This window comes from Desmodus rotundus, chromosome 3 (assembly GCF_022682495.2).
Source record: "Desmodus rotundus isolate HL8 chromosome 3, HLdesRot8A.1, whole genome shotgun sequence".
Lineage (NCBI taxonomy): Eukaryota > Metazoa > Chordata > Mammalia > Chiroptera > Phyllostomidae > Desmodus > Desmodus rotundus.
The window spans coordinates 234767-257069 of NC_071389.1; the positions used below are offsets into that span (position 1 = coordinate 234767).

General features: G+C 63.6%; 1 protein-coding gene across 14 annotated transcripts; it reads left to right on the plus strand.

Annotated features, from left to right (window-relative positions):
• Positions 1–1161: 1161 nt before the first annotated feature.
• Positions 1162–20666, plus strand: TTLL10 (tubulin tyrosine ligase like 10). 14 transcript variants are annotated; one of them, XM_071220814.1, is made up of 16 exons: positions 1162–1260; positions 4408–8978; positions 9255–9350; positions 9441–9506; positions 10697–11115; positions 11714–12008; positions 12169–12287; positions 12429–12549; positions 13345–13416; positions 13931–14016; positions 14418–14589; positions 15470–15641; positions 16047–16187; positions 19480–19596; positions 19910–20003; positions 20240–20666. In XM_071220814.1, coding segments are annotated over exons 3-16 (2271 nt in total). In that variant the 5' UTR covers positions 1162–1260; positions 4408–8978; positions 9255–9348; the 3' UTR covers positions 20635–20666. The 14 variants fall into 14 exon arrangements, with proteins under 14 accessions (XP_071076915.1, XP_071076916.1, XP_071076918.1 ...); XM_071220816.1 differs by having other exon boundaries at positions 1163–1260; positions 9255–9506; positions 10697–11048; positions 11714–11794; positions 11873–12008; XM_053920442.2 differs by having other exon boundaries at positions 1170–1601.
• The last annotated feature ends 1637 nt before the right edge of the window (positions 20667–22303 follow it).

Consider the following 22303-nt stretch of genomic DNA (forward strand, 5'->3'; position numbering starts at 1 on the left):
GGGACACGAGGCCAGGCTGGGGAATGAGGCCAGGCTGGGGAATGGGCTGCGCTGGGGACACGCAGGGACGGTGGACTCAGAGCCCTGCCCTGAGGGGCAGTGGGAGGGTTCATGCTCCTCTATGATGAGGTCCAAGCCCACAGGAACTTTTAGGGGGCTGTGCCATCCTCTGGGGCCCCTGTGTAGAAGGGACAAAGGCCAACTGGGAGGCAGCCCCCAACATGGTGCAGCCCTTGGAGACGTTCTATGGTGGCCACTCACCCTCCTGCCAGGTCTGTTGCTGGACAGAAAGACAAGGCCCCATGAAGCCCCGATCCAGGGCCGAGTGAACCGCGAGCCAGCTTTCAGGGGACTGGCCCTTGTCGCTGAGAGTCTGCAGCAGAGCTGCCGGGGCTCATCACGAAAAGCGGTTGGGCCCGTGGGGCCCTCTCCACTGGCCGGGCTAATGACTGGGCCGTTGGTTCCCATGCGGGCCCTTCTGCCCAGTCAGGAGGGTCACCTCGCCACCCCGGGCGGGGTCCTGGGCCTCCCCACCCTGCAGGTCTTCCAACCCCCACAGGACACCTTGAGCCCCTAGACCCGGGGCTGACACAGCCTCACTCCCCTGCGTGTGGGCCTGGGTGACACGCAAGGGAAGGGCTCCCGGGGATCCAGGCAGAGCGGCCCTCTCGGCCACCATGGCCGAGGCTGGGGGCCGGGAGTGAGGAGCGGGTCCAGCCCTGCACTTTGTTCATGGGAAGCTGCAGGTGGAGGGGCAGAGGGCCTTTGGGGGCCACCCCAAGAAAGAGAGGGTGCGGGGTGTGACCCCTCTCGGCCCCCTGCCTCCTCCAGCGAGGCTGAGCCCAGGGCCTGGACAGGAGCCCCCCCCCCAGCTCCTCTCCACCCTCCCCCGCCCCCCGCATGCCCCACTGCAGCTCCTGCAGAAGCTCTCTGCCCTGGTTTTTGTTCAACCTGGGCCCCCGGGCGGGTGAGGCGGGGGCAGGAATGCGTGCGGGGCCTGCCGCCCGCCCTGTGGCTCGCGTCACGTAACTGCCTCCCTGCCGGCCTATGGGAGCCCGGGGGACACACCTGTCGGAGGCCAGGAGCAGAGATTGGTCGGCGGTGAGCAGGCACCTGTGTGGGGCGGGGTGAGGCCCTGCATGTAAGGCGAGCCCGGGGCCACGCCGTCTCTTCCCAGCCCTGCCCTGCCCTCCGCCGCTGCAGGAGGACCGGCCACCTCCTCCATTGTCCCCGTCACTCTTGCAACTTCCTGGAGACCAGGCAAGCGGCCCACCTGCAAGTGTGGATGTGGACTTAAGCTGCTCCTTTGTGTGGAGCCTCCGCTGAGGGAGGCAGGGGCTGGTCTTCTCCAGGGGGTGGTCACCCTCCTGGTCCCCTACAGTGAGGCTGGGGGTCAGGTTGGGCCAAAGCCTAACCTCTGTCCTGGGCTGACAAGTATTTGGGGTCACTTGTGCCAAAGCTTCTCCAGTGTCCATTCTGAGGCCTGGTGGGTCCTGGGCCCAGGGACGGTGCTGGACAGGACACGCCAGCCCGGCCGCCAGGCTGGGGGCAGGGAGCAGCCTCCCACCCTCCTCCTCCAGGTGCAGAACCTGTCGGGGCAGGTAAGCAGGAGGCGGAGGAGCCTGGGGAGGCCGCGCTGTGGGGAGAGCCTCCAGGTGGCTGCCGCCATCCCCGGCACGGCTGACCCAGACAAGACGTGGCAGCCATGGCGATGTGCCCATTCAGCCTGCGGTCAGGACTCGGGGAAGGGTGGTCCTTCTCCTCAGAGGAGGAGGTGAGCCCCTCGGGCCGGGTGCACTGGGTGTTGGGGTGAAGCCATCTTGGGCCCGGCCACTTGGGGTCTATAGGCCGAATCTGCAGGGCCGGTGGGCGTGGGCACTGGGCGGTGGGCTCTGCCCCACCCAAAGGGCAGCTGGGTTCGACGACAGGGTTTCCACCTTCTGCCCGAACACAGCGCCTCTGGAAAGCTCTTTCCCAAATGCTGTGCTGATTCCAGGGACACCTTGTTCCCTGCGAGCTGGGCTGGGGAGGACTTGGGCGCCTGGCTCTGGGCTGGTGGTCAGGACTGGGCTCGTGGGACAGGCTGGGCTTTGCCAGCAGCCACCCTGGTACAGCCAGAGCCCAGGGCAGAGCCGGTCTGGCCTGGCTCATGGCTTTTTCTAACCTGTCTGAGTTGGAGGCGCGCACAAAGCCGGAACCAACTTGGAGGAAGGAGTGGGCTGGCCCTGGCCGACAGGATTCCTCAGGGTCAGGACCAAAGTCTGCCTGTCCTCCAGAGCCTTGACTAAAATGCACAGGAGCCACACGGGCAGCTCGTCTGGGAGCGGCCAGCGGCTCAGGGACAGGTTCAGGGGCTGGGAGTCGGTCAGGTCGATGGGACACGCGGCAGGGTTTTCTCTGAGGCACAGTGTCGAGCTCGTTGTTTGCAAACTTTAAGGGGGGAAATAGGTCGGGTTTGTTTTCTTTGGCTTTTGTCTAGTAACCCAGATGAAACGCTTAAAAGTTGAGGTGATTGGCAGGATGTTAGATTAGCAAAGTAAGTGTTGTGTTTATGAAAACGCAAAGCAGCCATGAGATACGGACTCAGCCTGCTGTCCATTCCAACATTCTGGGGATTTGCAAATGCCTTATTTGCAAAACCAGCTTGTGGGAATGTTTCGTGTGAATTTAAGAGAAGTCGAAAGGTCAGCAGAGGCACCGGCCCTGGGGAGCGGGCGCCGCCGCTGTGGAGCGCAGGGTGGCCCCGGAAGGGCAGGGGAGCGGCTGGGAGGGAAATGGCGGCGTCCTCGAGGAGGCACCAGCTCCGCTGCTGAGGACAGACCCTCCCAAGGACGCCCCCGCCTCTCCCCACACGCTTGGGGTTGGGTTTCAGCGCTTTGTTCTCTGCGGGCCTCACCATTGATTAAGGCCCGCCGAGCAGGTTAACCAGCAGAGTGAGCTTTCCACGCTGGGACCGGGTTCTCCTCCGGCCAGGCCCACAGGCCGCTGCCCTCAGATGGGCATCTGCTGTGCAAGGGCCCCTTCCTCCTGTAGCCCAAGCCACGCCTGGTCGCCATGGTGATGATTGACGAGGCCGCATCCGGGCCCCAGGGCGCTGGCTTCACACTCTGGCCAGCTGGGGACCCCCACCTGGGGACCGTGGACACAGGGGACCTTCCTTTCCACTTCCCAGCCGCTCAGCCTCCCTCGTCCAGGCCCTCGACCGCAGGCTGAGATGCACGGAGTCCTGGGCCAGGCCTCGGTCTTTGCCTGTGGGCTCACAGGGCCCTGTCCTGGAAGTTAGCAGAAAGCTTCCCAAGGCCCCACACCTGGGCCCATCCCTGTGCACCTCTCCTAAGCAAGAACATAATGGCTGGGGAGCTGGCGGGCAGCAGACAACAGGGGCTCCTGTCCATCTGGCTTGTGGCTGGGCCAGCCGTGGGCCTGTGGGCCCTCTCAGGCCCTACTGCTCCCCGAGGAAGGCTGGCCCCAAGTGGCCAAGGGCTCTGGGGACACCAAGCTCCAGCTCTGGGGCCGTGAACGGGGAGGCAGGGCTGTTCTCAGAGGGCTGGCTACAAGGCGGGGTGGGGGGGGGGGCGCAGGGCACCCGCCCGCATTCCCTCTCTCAGCCCCGCTGCTTCCCGCGCCCCCCCCCCCCCCCCCCCCCCCCGTGGCCTGGCAGCTGGGAGTGAAGCTGAAATTTAACTCAGCTCTGAAAGTGAAGCCGAACTGGTTCGCTCAGCTCAGAAAACGGTGGGACTGCGCTCCTGCAGCACAGATTTATAGGGTCCGTGGGACAGACCCTGGCCAGCCGGGAGGGACCAGCGGTGGGGATGGAGCACAGGGCAGCAGCCGGGCACCCCACCTGCCCCCCACTTGGGGCCCCCATCAGGGTCAGGTGCTCTGAAGACTGTTGGCTGTCCCAAGGACCGGCCGTCCCGAGGACTGAGCTGGGGAACCAGGTGGACCTAGCTGAGGCGGGAGTGGGGTGGACACAGCCTTTGTTGTGGTCAGCCCGGCAGCCTGGAGGAAGCAGGAAGGGACCCCTACCTCCTCCCTGCAGCCTCTGTGGGTGGAAGATGCCGGAAAACTTGAGAAGCTGCTCTGGCTGGCTCTCCAGGCCCAGGTGCCACTGTACAGGGGACAGGGAGGGACAGGAGGCAGAACAGAACCCTCAGGCTCCCCAGGGCAGGATGCCAGGGTCTCAGCCCCAAGCCGGGGCCCCGGGTCTGGGCCCTGAGGATATGCCAGCTTCCGGGAACCCCCCACTCTTAAGACCCCTGTCCTGGGGGATGGCCACTAAAGAGCCCAGTGCCCAGCAGGCACTGGGGGCTGTTGTCCTGCATTCTGTGTTTGGGGGCTCTGTCCCATCTGCTCTGGGGTTCAACCCCAGACCAGTGAGCAGGGGCCCCTCTCACCCCCCTGCAGGGCCAGCGCCTTCTCGCCCTTGGACTTCATGGCCAGCAGCGGCCAGGGCCAGCGGACAGCCCCTCCTGTGGCCTCGCTGGTGAGAGACGGCACTGTGCAAGGCGGGGATCCCGGGGCCCCCGGAGGTCTGCCCTGGTGGGTAGGGGGAGCAGGCCCCCAGGGGCCGTCCTGCCTCAGAGACACACCACCCTCATCCTCACCCTTGACAAGGGCAGGAGAGGCTGGGCTGCAGATAGCCAGGGTGGCGTCCAGGGACAGAGGCCTGTCGCATGGCCCCTGCAGCCCCTCCAGCCTCGGACACACACTCGCCCGGGACTCCGAGGGGCTGAGCTTGCCGTCCAGGCCTTTCCCCTGGACTGCCCAGAGGGTGGCTTCCACTCTGCCCCTGAGCACTGGGGCTCTGGCCTCCAGGGGGCAAGACACCTGGCCCCTCCTCAGGTGCCCACCCCATGCGCAGAGCTGGAAGCCCCTCTGGGATGGAGGGGCTGGCCCGCATGGACCGCTGCACCGTGGCACCGGCTCCCGGGGGCTTCCAGGTGCAGCAGCCCAGCCTTCCCCGGGCCGAGCCCCACAGGTGGGGCCTACAGGGCACTGGGGGCCCTCGAGTGAGCCCTGTCCCTCCTGGCTCCTCCTCACTGCATCATCCTTGGGGAACGTGGGTCTCCCTCAGGCTGCTGAACGCCCCCATGCTGAGCCCCCTCTTGCCCCTGCTGGGCGGCCCCCAGATCCACCCCGGGGTGGCCACCGCCATCTTACTGGGCAGCATTGGATGGTGTCGGGTCTCTAATACTGCCTGGTAATGATGACGGTGGGGCCCTGCACGCAGCGATGGGGCCGCCCCTCCCGCCCGAGCCCCGACCCCTCTCTCCCCACACAGGCCCCCTACCCTGTCCTGCCCGTTGGCTTCTCGGGGTGGGGGGGTGGGGTGCTATGGGGCAGAAAGCTGACCTTGGACAAGCCCCTCCCCAGGGCCCGATTGGGTCTGAAGCCCCTGCTCAGCCCTGAGAGCAAAAGGCTTCCTGCAGCTGAACCGAGAGTCCCCCCCAAGACAGCAACCCAGGATTTGGACGTCAGGTGTCCGGGCTCTGCCCACGGGGCCTGGCCTGGCGCCGCCCCTCCCAGGCGTGGGCTGAGCAGAGTGTGGGGGACACAAGCACCTGGCAGACCAGCCCCACCTCCAGCCTCAGTCCTCCTGCCTGGGGCAGGCACCGCATCCTCGGGCCGAGGCGCACCTGGGCCCCTGTGGGCATCTTACCGGACAGTGCTGGACTTCTCGGCTCGGCTCTAACACTGTCTGGTAACGATGCTCAAAGGCCGCCCGCCGCCCGCTGCCGGGAGGTGGCCCGGGGACGTGCCATACTGCACCCTGCATGCAGAGCCGGGCTGGGGCCCAGGCCACGGCGACTGGCCCCAGGAGAGAGTGTTAGGGCCAGGACCCTGGGACTGGAGGAGGGCACCAGCGCCCTCGTCCTGCTCGCCAACCTCGTCTGGGGACCTGGCCTGCGCTCCCAGCCCGCCCTGCCGCCTGCGCCCTTTGCTCCAACATACTTGCTGCTACCCGGCTCTGAGGACTTCCCGGAATCGACAGCCAGCCAGGCAGCAGCCACACCGGGAAATGCTTTTTCTGCCTGGTCCAGAGCTGGCAGCAGCCAGGCAGCCCCCCTTCCCTTCCAGCCCCTCCCATCCACCACACAGGGTCCCCTGTGTGCTGTGGCTGTCCTAGGGCGCCCCAACCACACGGGGGCCATTGGGAGCTGGCCCTCCTGAGAGGCCCCCATCAAGTGGGGCCGCAGCGGGCACTGACCTCCACAGGGCTCTGTCGAGGAGCCAGCTCCTGTGGCCCACCAGGGTCCCAGGAAGGACGGTGCATCCAGGTACCCCGCCTCGACCCATGGACTGCTATTCCCTGATGACAGTCCCCCTACCCCACACCAGCCCTCAGTGTCACAGGCAAAAATGAGAACACAGTGTGAAATCAAGGCCAGGAGGCCCGTGGTTTTATCTTTTCAACCAGAAGCCAGGACTCAGGCCCCCAGACCTGCCTGGCCAACAGGCACAGGGGGAGTCCCCCGGCCCAGACACCCCACCCCAACCAGGCCCCAGCTGGTCTGCCCCTGGCCTCCTGTTACTCATTAACTGAGTGCTGATTCAGGGTCAAGTGCAGGGTAACCAGGTGCCCCAGCTGCACGCACGCTCGAGCTCACACACACGCCTGGGCCGGGGGCTGCGTGCTGGGACGCGGTCTGTGTGAGGCCCTCCTCGAGGCAGCCCAGGGGCAACGCCAGTCCTGAGAGTCTCAAGCCAGACGTCGGGACACGGCCGTGGGGGCGGGGTGGCACTCTGCAGACTCAGGAGGGCCTGGGGGTCCCGCCGCCCAGCTGAACGCCGCAGGACAGGCAGCCTGCGGTGGGCGTCTTACCAGACACAGTTAGACCTGGGTCCTGCTGTCTAATACTGTCTGGTAATGCCGTCCATCCACGGCCTGGTCGCCGCCGGACACAGGGTGGAGGAGGAGGCCTGTGGCCCATCGGGCCCCACGGTGGCCGGACCAGGCAGGGCACCCTGCCCCTATGTTGCCCCCACAGTGGCACAGGCCGCACCGGGATGTCCCCAGCCCTCACCGCCATGGCCTGGGGAGACCGCCAACCCTGGGGGCGGGCTTTCTGCGGCAGCCAAAATAAACTGTTGGGGCAACGAAGGGTGTGGGGCACTGGGGACTGGCTTCCATTCACCTCGGGGGCGCAGCCCACAGCAGACCAGCCTGGGACCCTCTCCAGGGAGGTGACCTCATCCTCTGTCTCTGTTGTGCACCAGGCAGGGGGGCCCCCAGGAGGGCAAGACAGATGCAGCCCTAGCCCACAAACGCCCAGCCCAGGGTGGGGAAGAGCAACCCAGAGACCCTGGGCTGTCCCGCCCACCTGGGCAGTGTCACCTGGCTGGAGGGTGCTAAGAGGGGGCGCTGGGACGGGCAGGGTGCAGCCACCTCCTTCCTTCCTCAGTTCTCAGCTCAGAGCCCCCACCAGGTCCCCACAACCTGTCTGGGGCCTGGGCAGTTGCAGGGTACGGTCTCCTGGTGTCATGCAACCCCCCCCCCCAGTTTTTGGCCCCCGCCCTGCTCCCTCTGCTCCCCCCACTGACATTCATCGAGATGTCCTGTCTAAAGTTCCCCCCAAACCAAACTCTGGTGCTGACATCCCCAGCCTCATGGCTGTCCCCCAAAGCCCCTTCCTTCCCCAGAGAGTCCCCAGGAGGTCCCGGGGGCCTGGCCCATGGCTTCCCAAAGACTCACGGAGGACAGAGCCCCGGACCCTGTGTCAGACCAAGGGCTCGGCTGATGTGGGGGGGGCCCCAAGGCTCCTGGGGGAGGTCCCTGCACCTCCCCCCTCAGTTTCCCCTCTCTCCCCGAGTCTTCCCTGAACATGGTCTGCACAGCCAAGTTCTAGAGCAGCAAGAAGGAGGGGTGAGAGCAGCCCCAGAAGGCCTCTCTGGGCAGGTGACCAAGGGGGGCCCTGCAGACACGGGCAAGAGCCAAGCAGAGGCCAGAGGCTGCCTGGCACCTGTGAGGAGGGCCCGGGAGGCAGGTCCCAGCCCTAATCAAGGTGCCGACTCCCCAAAAGGGTGTGGGGTCTTCCCCCACCCACTCCCACGGCTCCAAGGGGTGCCAACTGCTCCTCCTGCCCATCAGCACACCCAGGCCACACACACCCACGGCCAGGAGGCCCCCGCTGCACTGTGACGGAGGCTGGGGCTGGGGCGGCACCTCGCTAGCCAGTGTCTGTGGTTTTGAGGCCATGTTTCAGAGTCTGAGTTCCCGGTGTCCAGCGGTGTCCTTGCCAGAGCCCGTGAGGAGCTGGGGACCAAGGCACTTAGGCTGGCCCAGGAGCCTGAGCACCTCTGAGGGGTCCGACCCCAAGAAGGGAGGACGGCTGTAATGGCAGCGTGTATCATCCAGGGCAGCCACAGCGCACAGCCCGCCATGCAGAGGCCAGAGTCGCTGGTCCCTGGAGTTAGGGTTCCCCCGGGGACCCAGAAGGACCTCAGCTCACACCCCCTAACTTCATCACAACTGCACTGACCCCGTTCCCAAGTGAGGTCACACTGTGAGTTCTGGGGCTGACTGTGGACACGTCTGGGGGCCGCCATCCAGGCCCACAAGAAGCAAAGGCCCTCCAAGCACAGACTCCTCGTGACCCATGCAAGGCTGTGGGGTCGGAGGCACAGCCCCAAGTGGGAGCGTCCCCACCCTCCGGGGCTGAGCTCCCATGTGCTGCTTTGTAGAGCGGGGCCCCATGGCTGGGGTGAGGTGGTGAGGGGGATATAACACAGCAATAAAGCTGAATGAACACCAAAAGCTTTGTGGGGTCAGGTCTGGGGACTGAGCGTGGATCTGAGGGTCTGGAAGGGCACAGGGATGATCCTGGACAGAACGGAGGGCCCAGGCCCTGGGAGCACCCCGCCCTGCCCTCCCTGCGCCCTGCTCACCTCTGGGCCCTGGGTTGAAGTTGCTGGGAGACAGTTGCCAGGTCACCACTGTGTCCCAGGCAAAGGGCTCACACCAGCTTGTAGGGCAGGTAAGAGGGGCAGGTGGGCCAGCAGCAGGCCCCAGCTGGGAGTGAGGGTCTGCTGTCCTGTGCCCCGGCCTGGCCACCAAGGACCCTGTTGGTCCTCTGCGATTCTGCCCAGGAGCAGAGAGAGACCGGGAGGGGAGGGCAGGGGAAGGGTGTCCCCCTCTGCAAAGGGCCCATGCCCCCTGGGCCACGGCGCCAGGGGCAAGGACCCCAGGGCTGGGCCAAGATGGGTGTGCCCCCTGGGGGTGTCAGGTCCTCAGGACAAGCTCCTTTGCCCAGGACAAGATCTGCCTCCCAGCCTGCTGACACCTCTGGGAATCCACGTCCCCACAGGCAGCCTGCGCCTGCCCGGGAGGCACTGGCCGGTCAGGCGATGTGAGCACCGCCCTCACCCCACGCTGCCAGGTGTGTTTCTGGGAGGGGCCGGGCTCTGGCACCTCCTCATTCTGCTGGATGTTTGGGCAGGTTCACAAGGGCCTTCCGTCCATCACACCGCAGCACTGTTTCCTGCCGGGCTCTCCACCTGACCAGGTAAAGGTTTATTTCTAAGTTTGTTATAAAGTTGAGTTTTCCCTTAGCCTGCCCCAGCACTGGCCGTCCATGCCTGCGGACACAGCATGCCCTGGCTTCTCCGAGCGTAAAGTTTTGCCTCTGTGTTTGGATTTTGTCCTTCGGAGGCCGAAGGTGCAGGCCTGAGTGCAGGGCCTGGAGCGGTGCTGGCAGCCCGCAGCTGCACCCCCCACCCCCGCCCCGCCCCCCGGGATCTGCCTAGCTTGGAAGACTCGGCACCTGGGCCTGCCCAGGTTATTTGCTAATTTTAGTGACATGATAATTCTTGGCCTTATTCTTTGTGACAGTAATAAACACACTGTTAGAAAAGCCAAACAGAGGCAGACTGGCAGGAGGCAGGGTCTCCGCCACATGCCCCTCCCCACCCAAGGCCACCTCCCCAGGCTGCTCCTGCCACTTGCCTTCGACCTCTCCACCTGCTGCACCTGCACGGCGGAGGCTGCCCACTGGCGGGCGGGACGGGTGGCTGCCCTCACCACCGCATGCTCCTGTCATGACCTGCCAGCTGGCTGAGGGACCCTTGTCTGGCTCTGCATGTGTCCCCACAGCCCCTCTAGCCCACTGCCTGTATGAGCTGCTGGTGCCCCACCCACTTCCAGGGTGCAAAGCTCAAGTGCAGACAGAAGACGACCATGGGGGGCCTCCAGCTCAGTGCCTTCCTTGGGAGCCCCCCTGAGGGGTCCCTGGGGCCTAGCCTCTGCTCCCAGTGTCTCCAGCCCCTCCACTGTCTCCAGGTGTGCCTCAGCTCCCCCTGCTTCCTGCTCCTACCCCATGTCCTCCTTGCTGGGCGGTGACTGGCCTGCATTGCACTTCCAGTTCCCGCACATTCCAGGACAGCCCCAGCCCCCCGGGGGCTCCTCCCACTCCCACTCCAGCGTGTTCCAGGGACCTTTCCTTCGGCGTTGTGCCCGCCATGTCTCCCTGTCATCTTGCTCTGTGTGTGTATTTTAAGGGACAGCTGAAACGTCCCTGAAAGTTCTGAGTTGGTGGCAGGTGCTCAAAGCCAGGCCTGCTCCTGGGGGCAGGCCCGGGATAGCCACGAGGATGCTGCCAGCACCTCAGTGCCAAGCCCCCTTGGGCACAGGGTGCCTCCCCTCCCCCGCCCAGCTGCCCCTCCCAAGGCCTGAAGGCCCGACGCCCCCTCCTTACAGGCAGCACCGAGGTCAGAGGGTCCGCTCCTGCAAGGGAGGCCTCGCCCAGGACAGACAGAATGTGGAGACCTCCCTGCCCCTGAGGGGCACCAGGCCCCACAGTCACCATGGAGACAGGAGCCAGCTACCCCCAAAGACCCGAGTCCAAGACCCCAGGAGGCGCCCCTGCCCCGGCAGGAGGGGCCTGACCCTGTGCCAGATCCGGGGGCTAGGACAACGGGCTACAAGAAGGTCCCACCGACGGGTGGGAGCATCATCTTCCCAGAGGTGCCCCCGCCTCAGTGTCCCCACCCCTGTGGCTCACAGCCACGCCCGCTCCGTCCAGCGTCGGGGGCAGCGCCCTCGGGCCCAGGTCAGCACCAGGAGTGGCAAGCGGTCAAGGGTTGCAGGGGTCTGGAGGAGCCAAGCCCGGGGACCAGGTGATTGCAGGACTGGCATGGTCTTCTGGGGCCCAGCACCCCTTTCCAGGGAAGGTGGTCTGGGGGGGGACCACACACAGCCATGCCCCAGGGGAGGGGCCAGCAGACTGGGGTCGGAACAGGCAGGGGGAGGGGAGATGTCTCCTCTCTACAGTCTGGCAGGTGCTCTGCTGCCCCGCACCCAGCCCCTGCCCAGGGCAGGGGAGCCCATCACCTCTGCCCTGACATGGGTCACCCGTGACGTCATGATGGACATTGTGACCCTCGCCCTCCTGAGCATGTCCCCGTGCCGTGTCTGCCCCCAGCTCCAGCCTCACACCCTCTCCCCTTACCTGCGTCAAGCTCTGCCCTGTTGGTGAGGATGGACCCTGCCCATTCCACCGCTGACCCTGAATGGTAGTGGCCGTCCCCGCTCTCCTAGGAGGCATGGCGGGCTCAGGCCCACTGGTCAGGCCTGCGCCTGGGATGAGCTGTGCCCAGACGGGCTGGGGGCACTGCCCTGGGGCTGCCAGAAATGGGCAGGAAAGGGTCGGCTGGTCTGGAGCCCAACTGGGACCAGACTTGGGCCAGAATCTGAGTGTGCACCCCTTTTTCACAGGCTGGGCCCATGAGAGACCAATGGGGAGCAGCCAAGGGGACAGGCTCCTGTGTCAGCTGAGCCAGCTGGACCAGGATGCAGGTGGGCTCAGGCAGGGCTGGGAGGGGGTGGGAAAGCCTCCCGCCAGGTCAGAGCCTCGGACCGCCCACCTGTCCACAGACCCCCTGGAGGACACTGTTGCTGGCAGGCCGCGGGCCGCCCTCCTGGAGAGGCACCTGCTGGGGGGGGAGCAGCAATCGCCCAGCACGGGATGTGGCCCTTTCTTCTACATCGGGGGCACCAACGGGGCCTCAATGTGAGTAGGGGCCTCCAGCCAGACCCAGTCCACTGCCTCCCAGGGCCCAGCCCAGCCTCACCTCGGCCACCTGAGGTCCCCTTGTCCCCTCTCCTGGTGTGCCCACCCCTCCCCCAGGTCCTCGGGCCCCAGGGTCACAGCTGCCCCTCCACCCCCCCAGAATCAGCTCCTACTGCAAGAGCAAGGGCTGGCAGCGCATCCAGGACAGCCGGCGGGGCGACTACAAGCTCAAGTGGTGTGAGGTCAAGTGTCGGGACAACTACAGCAGCTTCCGGGAAGGTAGTGGGGAGGGGCGGGGCTCGGCGCCTTCCCAGAGCACGGGGAGAGGTCCCGCTCCTCCCCACCGGGAGCTCCCTGGGGCCTGGGCGGCCGCGGCCCTGCCGTGGTCACCCGCATGCTGCCCCGGCTCTGTTGTGCCAGGTGAGCAACTGCTGTACCAGATCCCCAACAACAGACTGCTCACCACCAAGATCGGGCTTCTCAGCTCCCTCAGGGAGTACTCGAGGGTCGTCAGCAAGGCAACGCTGTGCGCACAGCCCAAGTACGCCCGCCCTGGCCCCCACCCCCACTGGGTACTGCCATCGACCCACCATGCACCCGCCCACCCGCCCTCCCCCACTCATCCGCACACCCTCCCACCTCACATGTCTGCCGGTCACGGCTCCTACCCGCCCTCTGTTCTGTCCACCCGCCTGCACCCGTCCACCCACTCGTCGCCCCACGGACCCATCCATGCACTCGCCAACCTGTCTGCACCCCAAACACCTGCCACCCGTCACGCCCCCCACAGCTGCCCCCCCCCCCGCGGAGCCACCCATTGGTGTCCCTCACTTAGTCATTCATTGCCCACTGCACCCACTTCTGCCCACCCCCGTACCTGTTCCCACAGATCCTCTACGCTGCTACTGTCCCTCTGCGCCCTCCACCCAGCACGCGGCCATGCCTGAGCCGCTCACGGACGCATCCGTCTGGTGTCCAACCATCCACTCATCCACTCTTCGCCCAACCATTTACACACCTGGCCACCTGCCCGACCACTGTCCACCCCCACCAGGCAGGCAGCCCGCCTCACCTGGTCACTACACCATCTTTACAACAACCAGTCTAGCTGTCCACCTCCACCCTCCCCTGTTGGTCAGCAGCTCTCGCCTGTCCCCCTCCAGGCGTCTGCCGTCCTTCCTCCTACTTCCACCCCAAGCCCACGGACCCAAGCACACACCCACCCACCCGCCTCGAAGCCCCCACCCATTCCCCCACTCCAGACACATACCCGTCCATCCCACACACACTGTGGAGTGGACACTCAGGCCAGGCCCTGTGTCCCTCTGGGGAACAGATTTGGAAAGGACCCAGCACTTGACCTCGAGGAAGTCCGGTGGACAAGCGCAGGATGCCTTGGGCCGCAGAGGTAGATGCACTCAGCTCAGCTGGGAGGGGCCATCTGCCCTAAATTGAAGGATGGCCTGGTGGTCGATGGCAAGGACCTGAAGGGCATCCCAGGCCAGTGGAAGAGGTTTGGACCAGCCAGGTGCACTCAGGAACCCGTGCTGGCGGCAGGGCGGGCACTGTCAGAACTGACTGCTCACAAGTGCCTGAGCCCTGCGGATAGCAGAGCAGCAGAGGAGGGTGTGGGGTCAGAAGCAGGGAAGAGGGAGAGGGGCTGGGTGCAGGTTAGCAGCCTGCAGAGAGGCCAGGTGTACTGCAAGGGTGCTCTGGCAAGGGAGCAGGGTGCAAAGGCTCCATAGAGAACAGCCGGAGGTGGGGCGGGGGTGCAGGGGAAACCGGGGAGCCTGGAGCCCCACCCAGCTTCCCGGGGCCACGCTCCCTCCAGCCTGCCCCCAGGTCAGACACCTGGAACGCCGGCCACGCCTGCGGGGGAGGGAGAGCCCTCCCTGTGTCTCCCCAACGCCCTGCTCCCCCAGGTTCCTGAAAATGGAAGAATTTTTCCCAGAGACCTACCGTCTGGACATCAAGGAAGAGAGAGAGGCATTCTTCACGCTCTTTGACGGTGAGACGCTGCTGGACCCGCTCGGCAGAGAGGCGTTCCGGGCAGGACCAAGACTGGGGCGTGGTTAGGCAGGGCCCCGCGGGAGCATTGAGCGGGTAGGGGCGCGATTCCGGAGGGGACTAGGGGAGCCAGGTGGGCGGAGTCGTGGCTGTGGGCGGAGTCACGGCTGCAACGCTGTTCAGAGCTGTTCAGGGCGTGGAGGATGTGCTTTCAGGCTGGGGGCGTGGCCAGATTTGGGGTGGGCGTGGCCAGGGCCTTGGCTCGAGGTGGGCGGGGTGGGATGGGGCCGTAGGTGGGGCCTAGACTGGGTGGCCATGGTCAGGACCATGACTGTATGGGAGGGGCTGGTGGGCAGGGTCAGAGCCTTGGGCGGTCCCGGACTCCCGTGGCTCTCTCCACAGAGACCCAGATGTGGATCTGCAAGCCCACCGCCTCCAACCAGGGCAAAGGCATCTTTCTGCTCAGGAACCAGGAGGAAGTGGCCGCTCTCCAGGCCAAGACCCAGAGCATCGAGGAAGACCCCATCCACCGCAAGATGCCATTGCGGGCACCTCAGGCTCGGGTTGTGCAGAGGTGTTGGGCTGTACACCACGAGGGTCGTCAGTGGGTGTGGGGGGATGTCAATAGGGCGGGGAGGCACCGGCCGGTTTGTCCCCTGCCTGGGCACTACTCCTCTGTCCTGTAGGAAGCCCACCCAGGCAGCCAATGCCTTCAAGCCTGCAGCCAGAGCTGGTCCCTCCTTCCAGCCCTCTGCCTCTGGGCAGGGTCCAGACCCTAGTCTCGCCCCAGAAAGGTCTCTCTGGAGCTTCCCCTCTACCAATGCGACCACAGCCCTGTCTCAGCTGCTGTCTGCCACCCTCCTCTCCCCACGGCCGTCCCATGCTCCTGCTCCCAAACCCTGTGTCTTGAGTCCTATGGCTCCCTCCACCTGGGATCTCCCCTCCCTGCCTCTCCAGTGCCACCCAACCTTTAAGGCACAATGTCCGCCCTGCCTCCTCCTCCAGGCAGTCCTCCCTGCCCAGAGGGGCCTACTCTCCCAGCAAGAGCTGCAGCCTGGAGACCCCAAGGGGGCTGAGATCCAGGGATTCTCTGAACCACAGGTGGCAAACACAAGGCCCGCAGGCTGAATCTAGCCCTCCGTCCTGTTTTATCTGGCCGGGCACCTTGTTTCTACCTGGCAGCAGTGCCGAGCTCTCGTTTAACTGTTAGGGAGTAGTTACATTTACACAGGCCTAAAATTAAATTCGGCCCTTTGAAGGCAACTGCGAGGCCCCTGGTGACAATGAGTGTGACACCCCTGCTCTGAACTGTTGAGGCTCAGAAATGCCCCCCACCGACGGACCCGCACACAGCCAGGGAGGGAGCACGCAGGTTGCACCTGGGACCAGTGGTGGGGGCACTGAGGAACTGGCCTGGGTTGGGGCCGTGTGCTCAGCCCTCGGGTGGCCCCCAGGTACATCCAGAACCCACTGCTGCTGGATGGGAAGAAGTTCGACGTGCGTGCCTACCTGCTCGTCGCCTGTGCCGTGCCGTACATGGTCTTCTTTGGCCATGGCTACGTGCGCCTCACCCTCAGCCTTTATGATCCCCGTTCCCAAGACCTGAGTGGCCACTTGACCAACCAGGTGAGGGCCCTCCCTGCAGCCTTGGGACAAGATCGCTGCCCAGGAGCACAGACCCATAGGTGGTCCAGCCCCTGAGGTGGCCGGGGCCGTCCCCTGACTGCAGTCAGCCTCACTGCTCGCCTGCAGGGTGTGCTGGTGACGTGACCTGGAGCCCTGCAGCTTGGTTCCCTCCGGGTGTGGGTGAGGCATGGGGAGGGTCTCTGTGAGGACCTCTGTGCAGGTCTCCGTGGAAGGTCGTCATGGGAAGAGGCTGGGTGGGGCCTCGTGAGGGTCAGTGAGGGGCTCGGAGGCTGAGGAGGTCTCCGTGGGAGGGTCTCGGCAGCAGGCTTACTGCGGGATGTCCTAGGGGCGGGGCTCTGGGAGCTCTGGGGCACTGTCTCCAGGTGCCACCCCACCTTCCCACAGTTCATGCAGAAGAAGAGCCCCCTGTACATGCTTCTGAAGGAGGACACGGTGTGGAGCATGGAGCAGCTCAACCGCTACATCAACAACAAGTTCAAGGGGCCCAGGGGCCTCCCCAGCGACTGGGTCTTCACCGCCTTCACGGTCAGTGTGCCCTCACCCACCTCTTGCCTGGCGGGGGTGCTGGGGGTCGAGACCCCTTAGGGGTTGCAGAGGCAGGGGCAGTGTTCCCTCGGGACAGGGCTGGGCCTGAGGTACAGGGCCACCTGGGGGCAGGGGCGCACCTGTGCTAAAGAGTGTGTCCCCCGTGTGTGCCTGGGTGGTGGCAGCTGGCCTCGCCGAGGCACCTCTGTGCCCCTCAGGACAGTTCACGTTCCCTCCAGCTGCGCCCTTTCTCCACATCCCTGCAACACTTTCCCTGTTTTTAATGGTCAGTAGTAGGTGTGAAGTGGCCCGTCCTTGTGGGTTTGACTCGCATTCTGCTGCTGCTGCTGCTGCGTGTCCTGTCCTGTGCTGACCAGCCCTCTGTGCAGCCGCTTGAGGAAGTTTTCTGTCGGATCTGCGACCTACTCCCTGCCACAGTGCTCTGTGGGTTCTGGGCCCCAACCCCCATCAGATGTGCGATCTGCAAACACTTCCTCCTGTTCCACGCGTCCTTTCCCCCTTTCTTGATGACATCCTTCCGATAGTGTGTTTTTTTGCACAACAGTTTTGGAGTTAGATGAAGTGCAAATTTTATCCATCTCTTCTTTGTTTTTTGTTTTTTTTTTTTGATGTCACATCTAAGAATCCACTGCCAAACCCTGCGTTGGAAATATTTATACATATGTTTTCTTCCAAAAGTTTTTTTTAGTTCAGCTCTTACACTTATTTAAGTGGTTGGCCACTTCGGGTTATTTGCTGTGTAGGGTATGAGGTAGGGGTCCAAGTTCGTTCTTCCGCACGTGGACGCCCCGTGCCCCAGCACCATTTGTCAAAGAGACTGTTCTGGACACATTGCTTCTGGACACAGGGGCTTCTCTCTGCTCTCAGTTCTATTCCCATGGCGGGGGGAAAGGGGGTCTGTCCCTGAGCTAGCACCTCACATTTGAGGCCGTAGCGTCCTTCTCCTTGCGTGTCAAGTCACAGTGCTCGACGGTCACGGGACAAACCACTCCGGCACGTCGCAGACGCATCCCATCGGGCGCAGTGTGCAGTGTCCTTTGAACGTGCTCCTGGGTCTGGTCTGCTTCTTCACGGTGCCGCCCGGGTCTCCACTCATGAGCGGCGTCGGTGAGGAGCGTTCTTCTGTGCGTGCCTGTGGTTTGGGTGTGTCTTCTCTTTCACTTGTGAAGAGCGTGTGAAAATTTCATGTTAATTATTTAAATTTTTGGAAGAATTCCCCAGTGAGGCTACCTGTTCTGGGGCTTTTCTATTGGGAAGGTTTGTTTATTATTATTACTACTACTACTACTACTACTACTACTACTACTACTAATTCAACCTTTATTTGTGAGAAGTTATCCAGGCCGTGAGATCTCATGTGCTTCTGTTGTTTCTGTTTGTTGCTTCAGAGTGTGTCAATCCCCACGTATCTGTGGGTTTTCCAATTTTCCTTCTCTTTTTTTTTCCTGGAAACATTTGATCACTGACTCTATATTTGATATTAAATAATAATTATTTTTATGTGTGACAAGGAGAGAGATATTGGTTATCTTAATAAAGGAGTTTGTAGGCTTTAATGATACACACTAAAATATTTGTGGATTTTGCTCCTTCTCTTATTAATGTTTAATTTCATGCCACTGTGGTCCAAGGACACGCTTGTATGATCCCAACCCTTTAAAAAGTTACTGAAACTTGTTTTGCGTCCTGACAAACGGCCGTCCTGGAGCAGGGTCCATGTGCACTGGGGAAGAACATGCGCTCTGCTCTTGGGGGGGGTGCCCTGCAGACGACTGTGAGGCCCCGTTGACCGACGGTGCGGCTCATGTCTTCCGTTGGTACCTGTTGTCATTCTGTGAGCATGTCTCCCCACCGTGGAAAGTGGGGTGTTGAGGTCTCCATCCACTGTCGACGAATCGTCTCTGTTCCCCTGCAGTTCTCTCGGTTTTCACGTTACGTATTTCCAGGTTCTTCTCTTAGGTGCATCTATGTCTATAATTACTACAGCCTGACTTCTCATTATAAAATGTACTTTTGTCTTAATACCCTCAATTTTTGTCTTAAAATCGATTTTCTCTGATATTAGTATAGCCATCCCAGCTCTCTTTCGGCTGCTGTTTGCACAAGACAGCCTTTCCCACCTTCTTACTTCCAACGTCTCTGTGTCTTTGAACGTGAAGTTTCATAGGTAGCACTGCAAGGGGGGTTTATGCTTTTCGCCGTCTCTGTCCTTTATTTGGAGCGTTGGACTTACATTTAACGTAATTGCTGGTAAGGTGGGATTTACACCTGCTGTTTTGCTATTTGTTTTCTATCTGTTTTGTAGCTTTGTTTCTCAGTTATTTTTTTTTAAGAGTTTATTTACTTATTTTTAGACAGAGGGGAGGGGAAGGAGTAAGAGAGGGAGGGAAACACATCAATGTGTGGTTGCCTCTCGCACGCCCCTTACTGGGGACCTGGCCTGAAACCCAGGCATGTGCCCTGACTAGGAATGGAACCAGTGATCTTTCAGTTCACAGGCCAGCACTCAGTCCACTGAGCCACACCAGCCAGGGCAGGGGGAGGCCCTCTGAGGGAACAGATCCCTTGTGCCCCTCCCGGGCTCCACCCTCCAACAGCTCTGGTCTCCGAGAGGCGGGGTCCTTCCCTGCTCCAGCTGTATGACAGGCGCCACCCTGGTTGCCTGCTCCCCCCGCCCCCACCCCCAGCCACAGCAGCCTCACGCTGCTCCCCCAGCCCCTCGGGCATGCTCAGATGCCCCGTGCCCCAGCCCACAGCACCTCCTTCCTCTCTTCAGTCCTTGTTCACTAGCTCCTCAAGGAGGCCACGCAGACCAGACCCCTTTGTCCATTACGAAAATCATCCCAGAACCCACATCCCCACACCCCACTTCATCTTCTCCACCAGCATTTGTTGCTAAGATGCTGCGCAAAGTGTGTGAGGGTCTCCATCCAGGTCACAGTTGTCTGTGTCTCCTGCTGCGAGTGGTCTTCCCAAGGGCAGACCCTCCCGAGTTCTCGTTACTCGTGTCCTTGGTTGCTCCCCGGGAGCACTTGCCACGCAGCCAGAGCCCCACCTGCGTGCTGAATGAGTAAAATGAGAGTGACTGAGTCTCTGGCTATCAACCTGTCTCACACTCCAAAAGTGCAAAAATGCGGGCAGGAGTGGCAGGTGAGGACACAGCTGGTGGTACAGTGAGGGCCCAGGAGAGGCTGCAGGTGAGGGGCGAGGCTGTGGCTGTACAGGCCTGGGAGGCACAGCCAGTCACCACCCACTCTCTCCCTGAGCACAGAAGCAGATGCAGCAGATCATGACCCACTGCTTCCTGGCCGTCAAGTCCAAGCTCGAGTGCAAGCTGGGCTACTTTGACCTCATCGGCTGTGACTTTTTGATTGACGACAACTTCAAGGTGACATTGAGGCGTTCCGGGGTGGGGGGGCCTGGTGGGCAGGTGGAAGGAGGCGGGGTGTCTGTGCACAGCCTGACCACCCAGACAGGCCCCCCAGCCCTGTGGGTGTTCACAAGGCTTCACTCCTCCTGTAGCTGGGGCAGCCTCTGAGGCCAGACCCTCAGACCCTTAGAGTCTCAGCCCCTTGGGCAAATATGGCGAGTGAGGCCCTAGAATAGAAGCGACCTGCCCAGGGTCACCCGTCTGCCAGGGCCTCAGCCTTCTGCTGGCCGACTGGTTGGCGGGCAAGGGTGCTGACCGGTGTTGGGCCCAGGTGTGGCTGCTGGAGATGAACTCCAACCCCGCCCTACACACCAACTGTGAAGTCCTGAAGGAGGTGGTGCCCCGTGTGGTCGTGGAGTCCCTGGGTGAGGCCCCTGCACAGCCCCCCTGGGACCCTCCAACCGCCCCCTCCACTGCCTGCCCAGGCTCGCATGAACCACCCCACCTTCCCCCCAAGTTCAGACCCCCCAGACCTATCTCCCCACTCCTCACCCCACCCGGGTCCCACGCTTCACCTCCTCCTTTGCCCCCAGAACCTGCACCCCAGCCCCGCAGTCGTGATGTGCCCGGCTCACGCCCTCCCATTCCCCCCATCCCCCAGACCTGGCACTGGAGACCTTCCAGAAGAGCTTGCGCGGCCAGAGGATGTTGCCGCTGCTGTCGCAGCGCCGCTTTGTGCTCTTACTCAACGGCGAGACCGACGTGTGGCCGCGACCGGGAAGCTCCCGCAACGTCCCCCGGCCACCGCCCCGGCTGGCCTGCGAGGCCGCGTCTGCCGCGCCCCAGACCCACGCGGCAGACCAACCGGGAGCACGCAGGCTCAGGCCGCCCCGCTCCGCGCAGGGGCACCCCCGGCCTCACTCTCCCGGCCCCGACGGCGCCCCGGGCAGCGAAAGGCCGAGAGCAGGACACAGGGACCCGGCACGGGAGCCCTCCCCAGGATCGGCCGAGGAGGACCGCGAGGGGCGCAGGAGCGAGGACCACCGAGGCTCCTAGCGGCCCTCACCCGCGCCCTCGCAGGACCTATAAAGGCTACTTTGTTACAAGCGTGGCTTCCGAAGCGTCTGGCACGGCCCTGGGGGGCACCCCCTTGGGGATTTCCCAGCCCCACCCGCCCTGGCCGAGGGCTGGGACCTGTCCTTGGGAGGCACACAGGGGTGGAGGGAGGAGGTGGTCGGCCCTGCAGAAAGGGGAGATGATCCCCCACAGCCTCCTACTCAGCGCTGGTCCTGGGGCTGCCTCAGCTTGGGGAAGCCGCCAGGCGCCCCCCTCCATAGGAGCCTGCTGCTGCTGCTGCAGAACCCACAGGACCCCTTCCGCTCAGCTCTGTGATCCCTGGTGAAGGGGTCTGGTATCCCCCTGAGTTCCCAAAGGGGAGGGCTCCCTCAACCCAGGTCTGCTCCTCAGGGAGCCCCCCTCAGCCTTCCTGCCCCACCCTCTCCCACAACTCCACCCCAGTCACAGTGCCTGCCTGGGCCCCAAACCCCAGGGCCCTCGTTCTCCCCCACCCAGGGGCCGACTTCCCAGCAGGACGCAAGGTAGGAGAGCGCCCCAGCAGAGAGGCGCAGGGAACAGGGGCCCACCCTTACCATTCCCTGCAAGGGTGGCCTCGCATTCCCCATGGGCCCAGCCCCATGGTTCGGGGTGATTCAGGGCCTCTGCTGTGTCCAAGCTCCTGACCACTCAGTCTCCATCCCTGCCCCTCACCCCCCAAGCCATGCTGCACCCACCCTGGTCCAAACCCTGAGGTCCAGCCGCCCTGGGCCTGCCCCAGCTTGCACGCGCTCCTCTGGCACCCCCACCTGCTCTGCTCACCTCTCCAAGCCATTCGCCTAGTCACACGAGCTCCTGACCCACCCCCGGTTCTGGCCTCCAGTCCACGCCCAACGCCCGTGGCCTCCATCGCAGCTGTGACAGGCTGCCAGCCCCTTTGGTGCTCTCGAGTTGGCACTTAGGCTAGGAGGGGCGTGGAGCCAGCCCTCCAGGCAGGCCACCCTGCTGCCGCATTCCGATGGTGCAGCAGAGGGCGCCAGAGGGAGCGAGCACTATTGCATCTCCGCCCGCCCACTGGAGGCTGCATCCAGGGAGAGAAGGGGTGGGGGTGAGCGGGCTCAGAGAGGTAAAGTGAGTCCCCTGCGGTTAAAGAGCCAGTGAGGGCCCACGGCTGGGCCAGGGAGCAGGGCCCCAGCCGCAGACCTCATCGTCCTGCTTTCTGCCTCTGCTTGGAGTGTGGGGTACCCAAGCTAGAGGTCACTGTGTGGCCAGGGCCCGGGAGAGGGGCCACGCTCAGTTACTGCTGGCTCTTCAGCCCAGCCGGCCAGCTCTGAGCCCAAGTCTGGGGTGGAGCAAAGGGCAGCCTCCGTCAGGGACCGGCAGCCTCCTGGGCGGACTGAGCACATGCAAGTCTTTGTGAAACCCGCACCTGGGCCTTCAGGGTTGCGGCCGGGTTTCCTGAGGGCACCCAGGCCACTCCACAGCCATGCTGCTTCAGGGCCCCTCCCGGGGTGCCCACAGGGCCTCTGCGTGCCCTGTCCCAGCTCACAGACCTCCCGCCCTCACTGTGCGCCCCTGCCTGCGGGCCCTCGGCCCACAAGCTGTCTCCAGGCCTGCAATGTGGCCCACGGCGATGGCGACGGTAACGGTAACGGCGACAGCGACGTCAGTA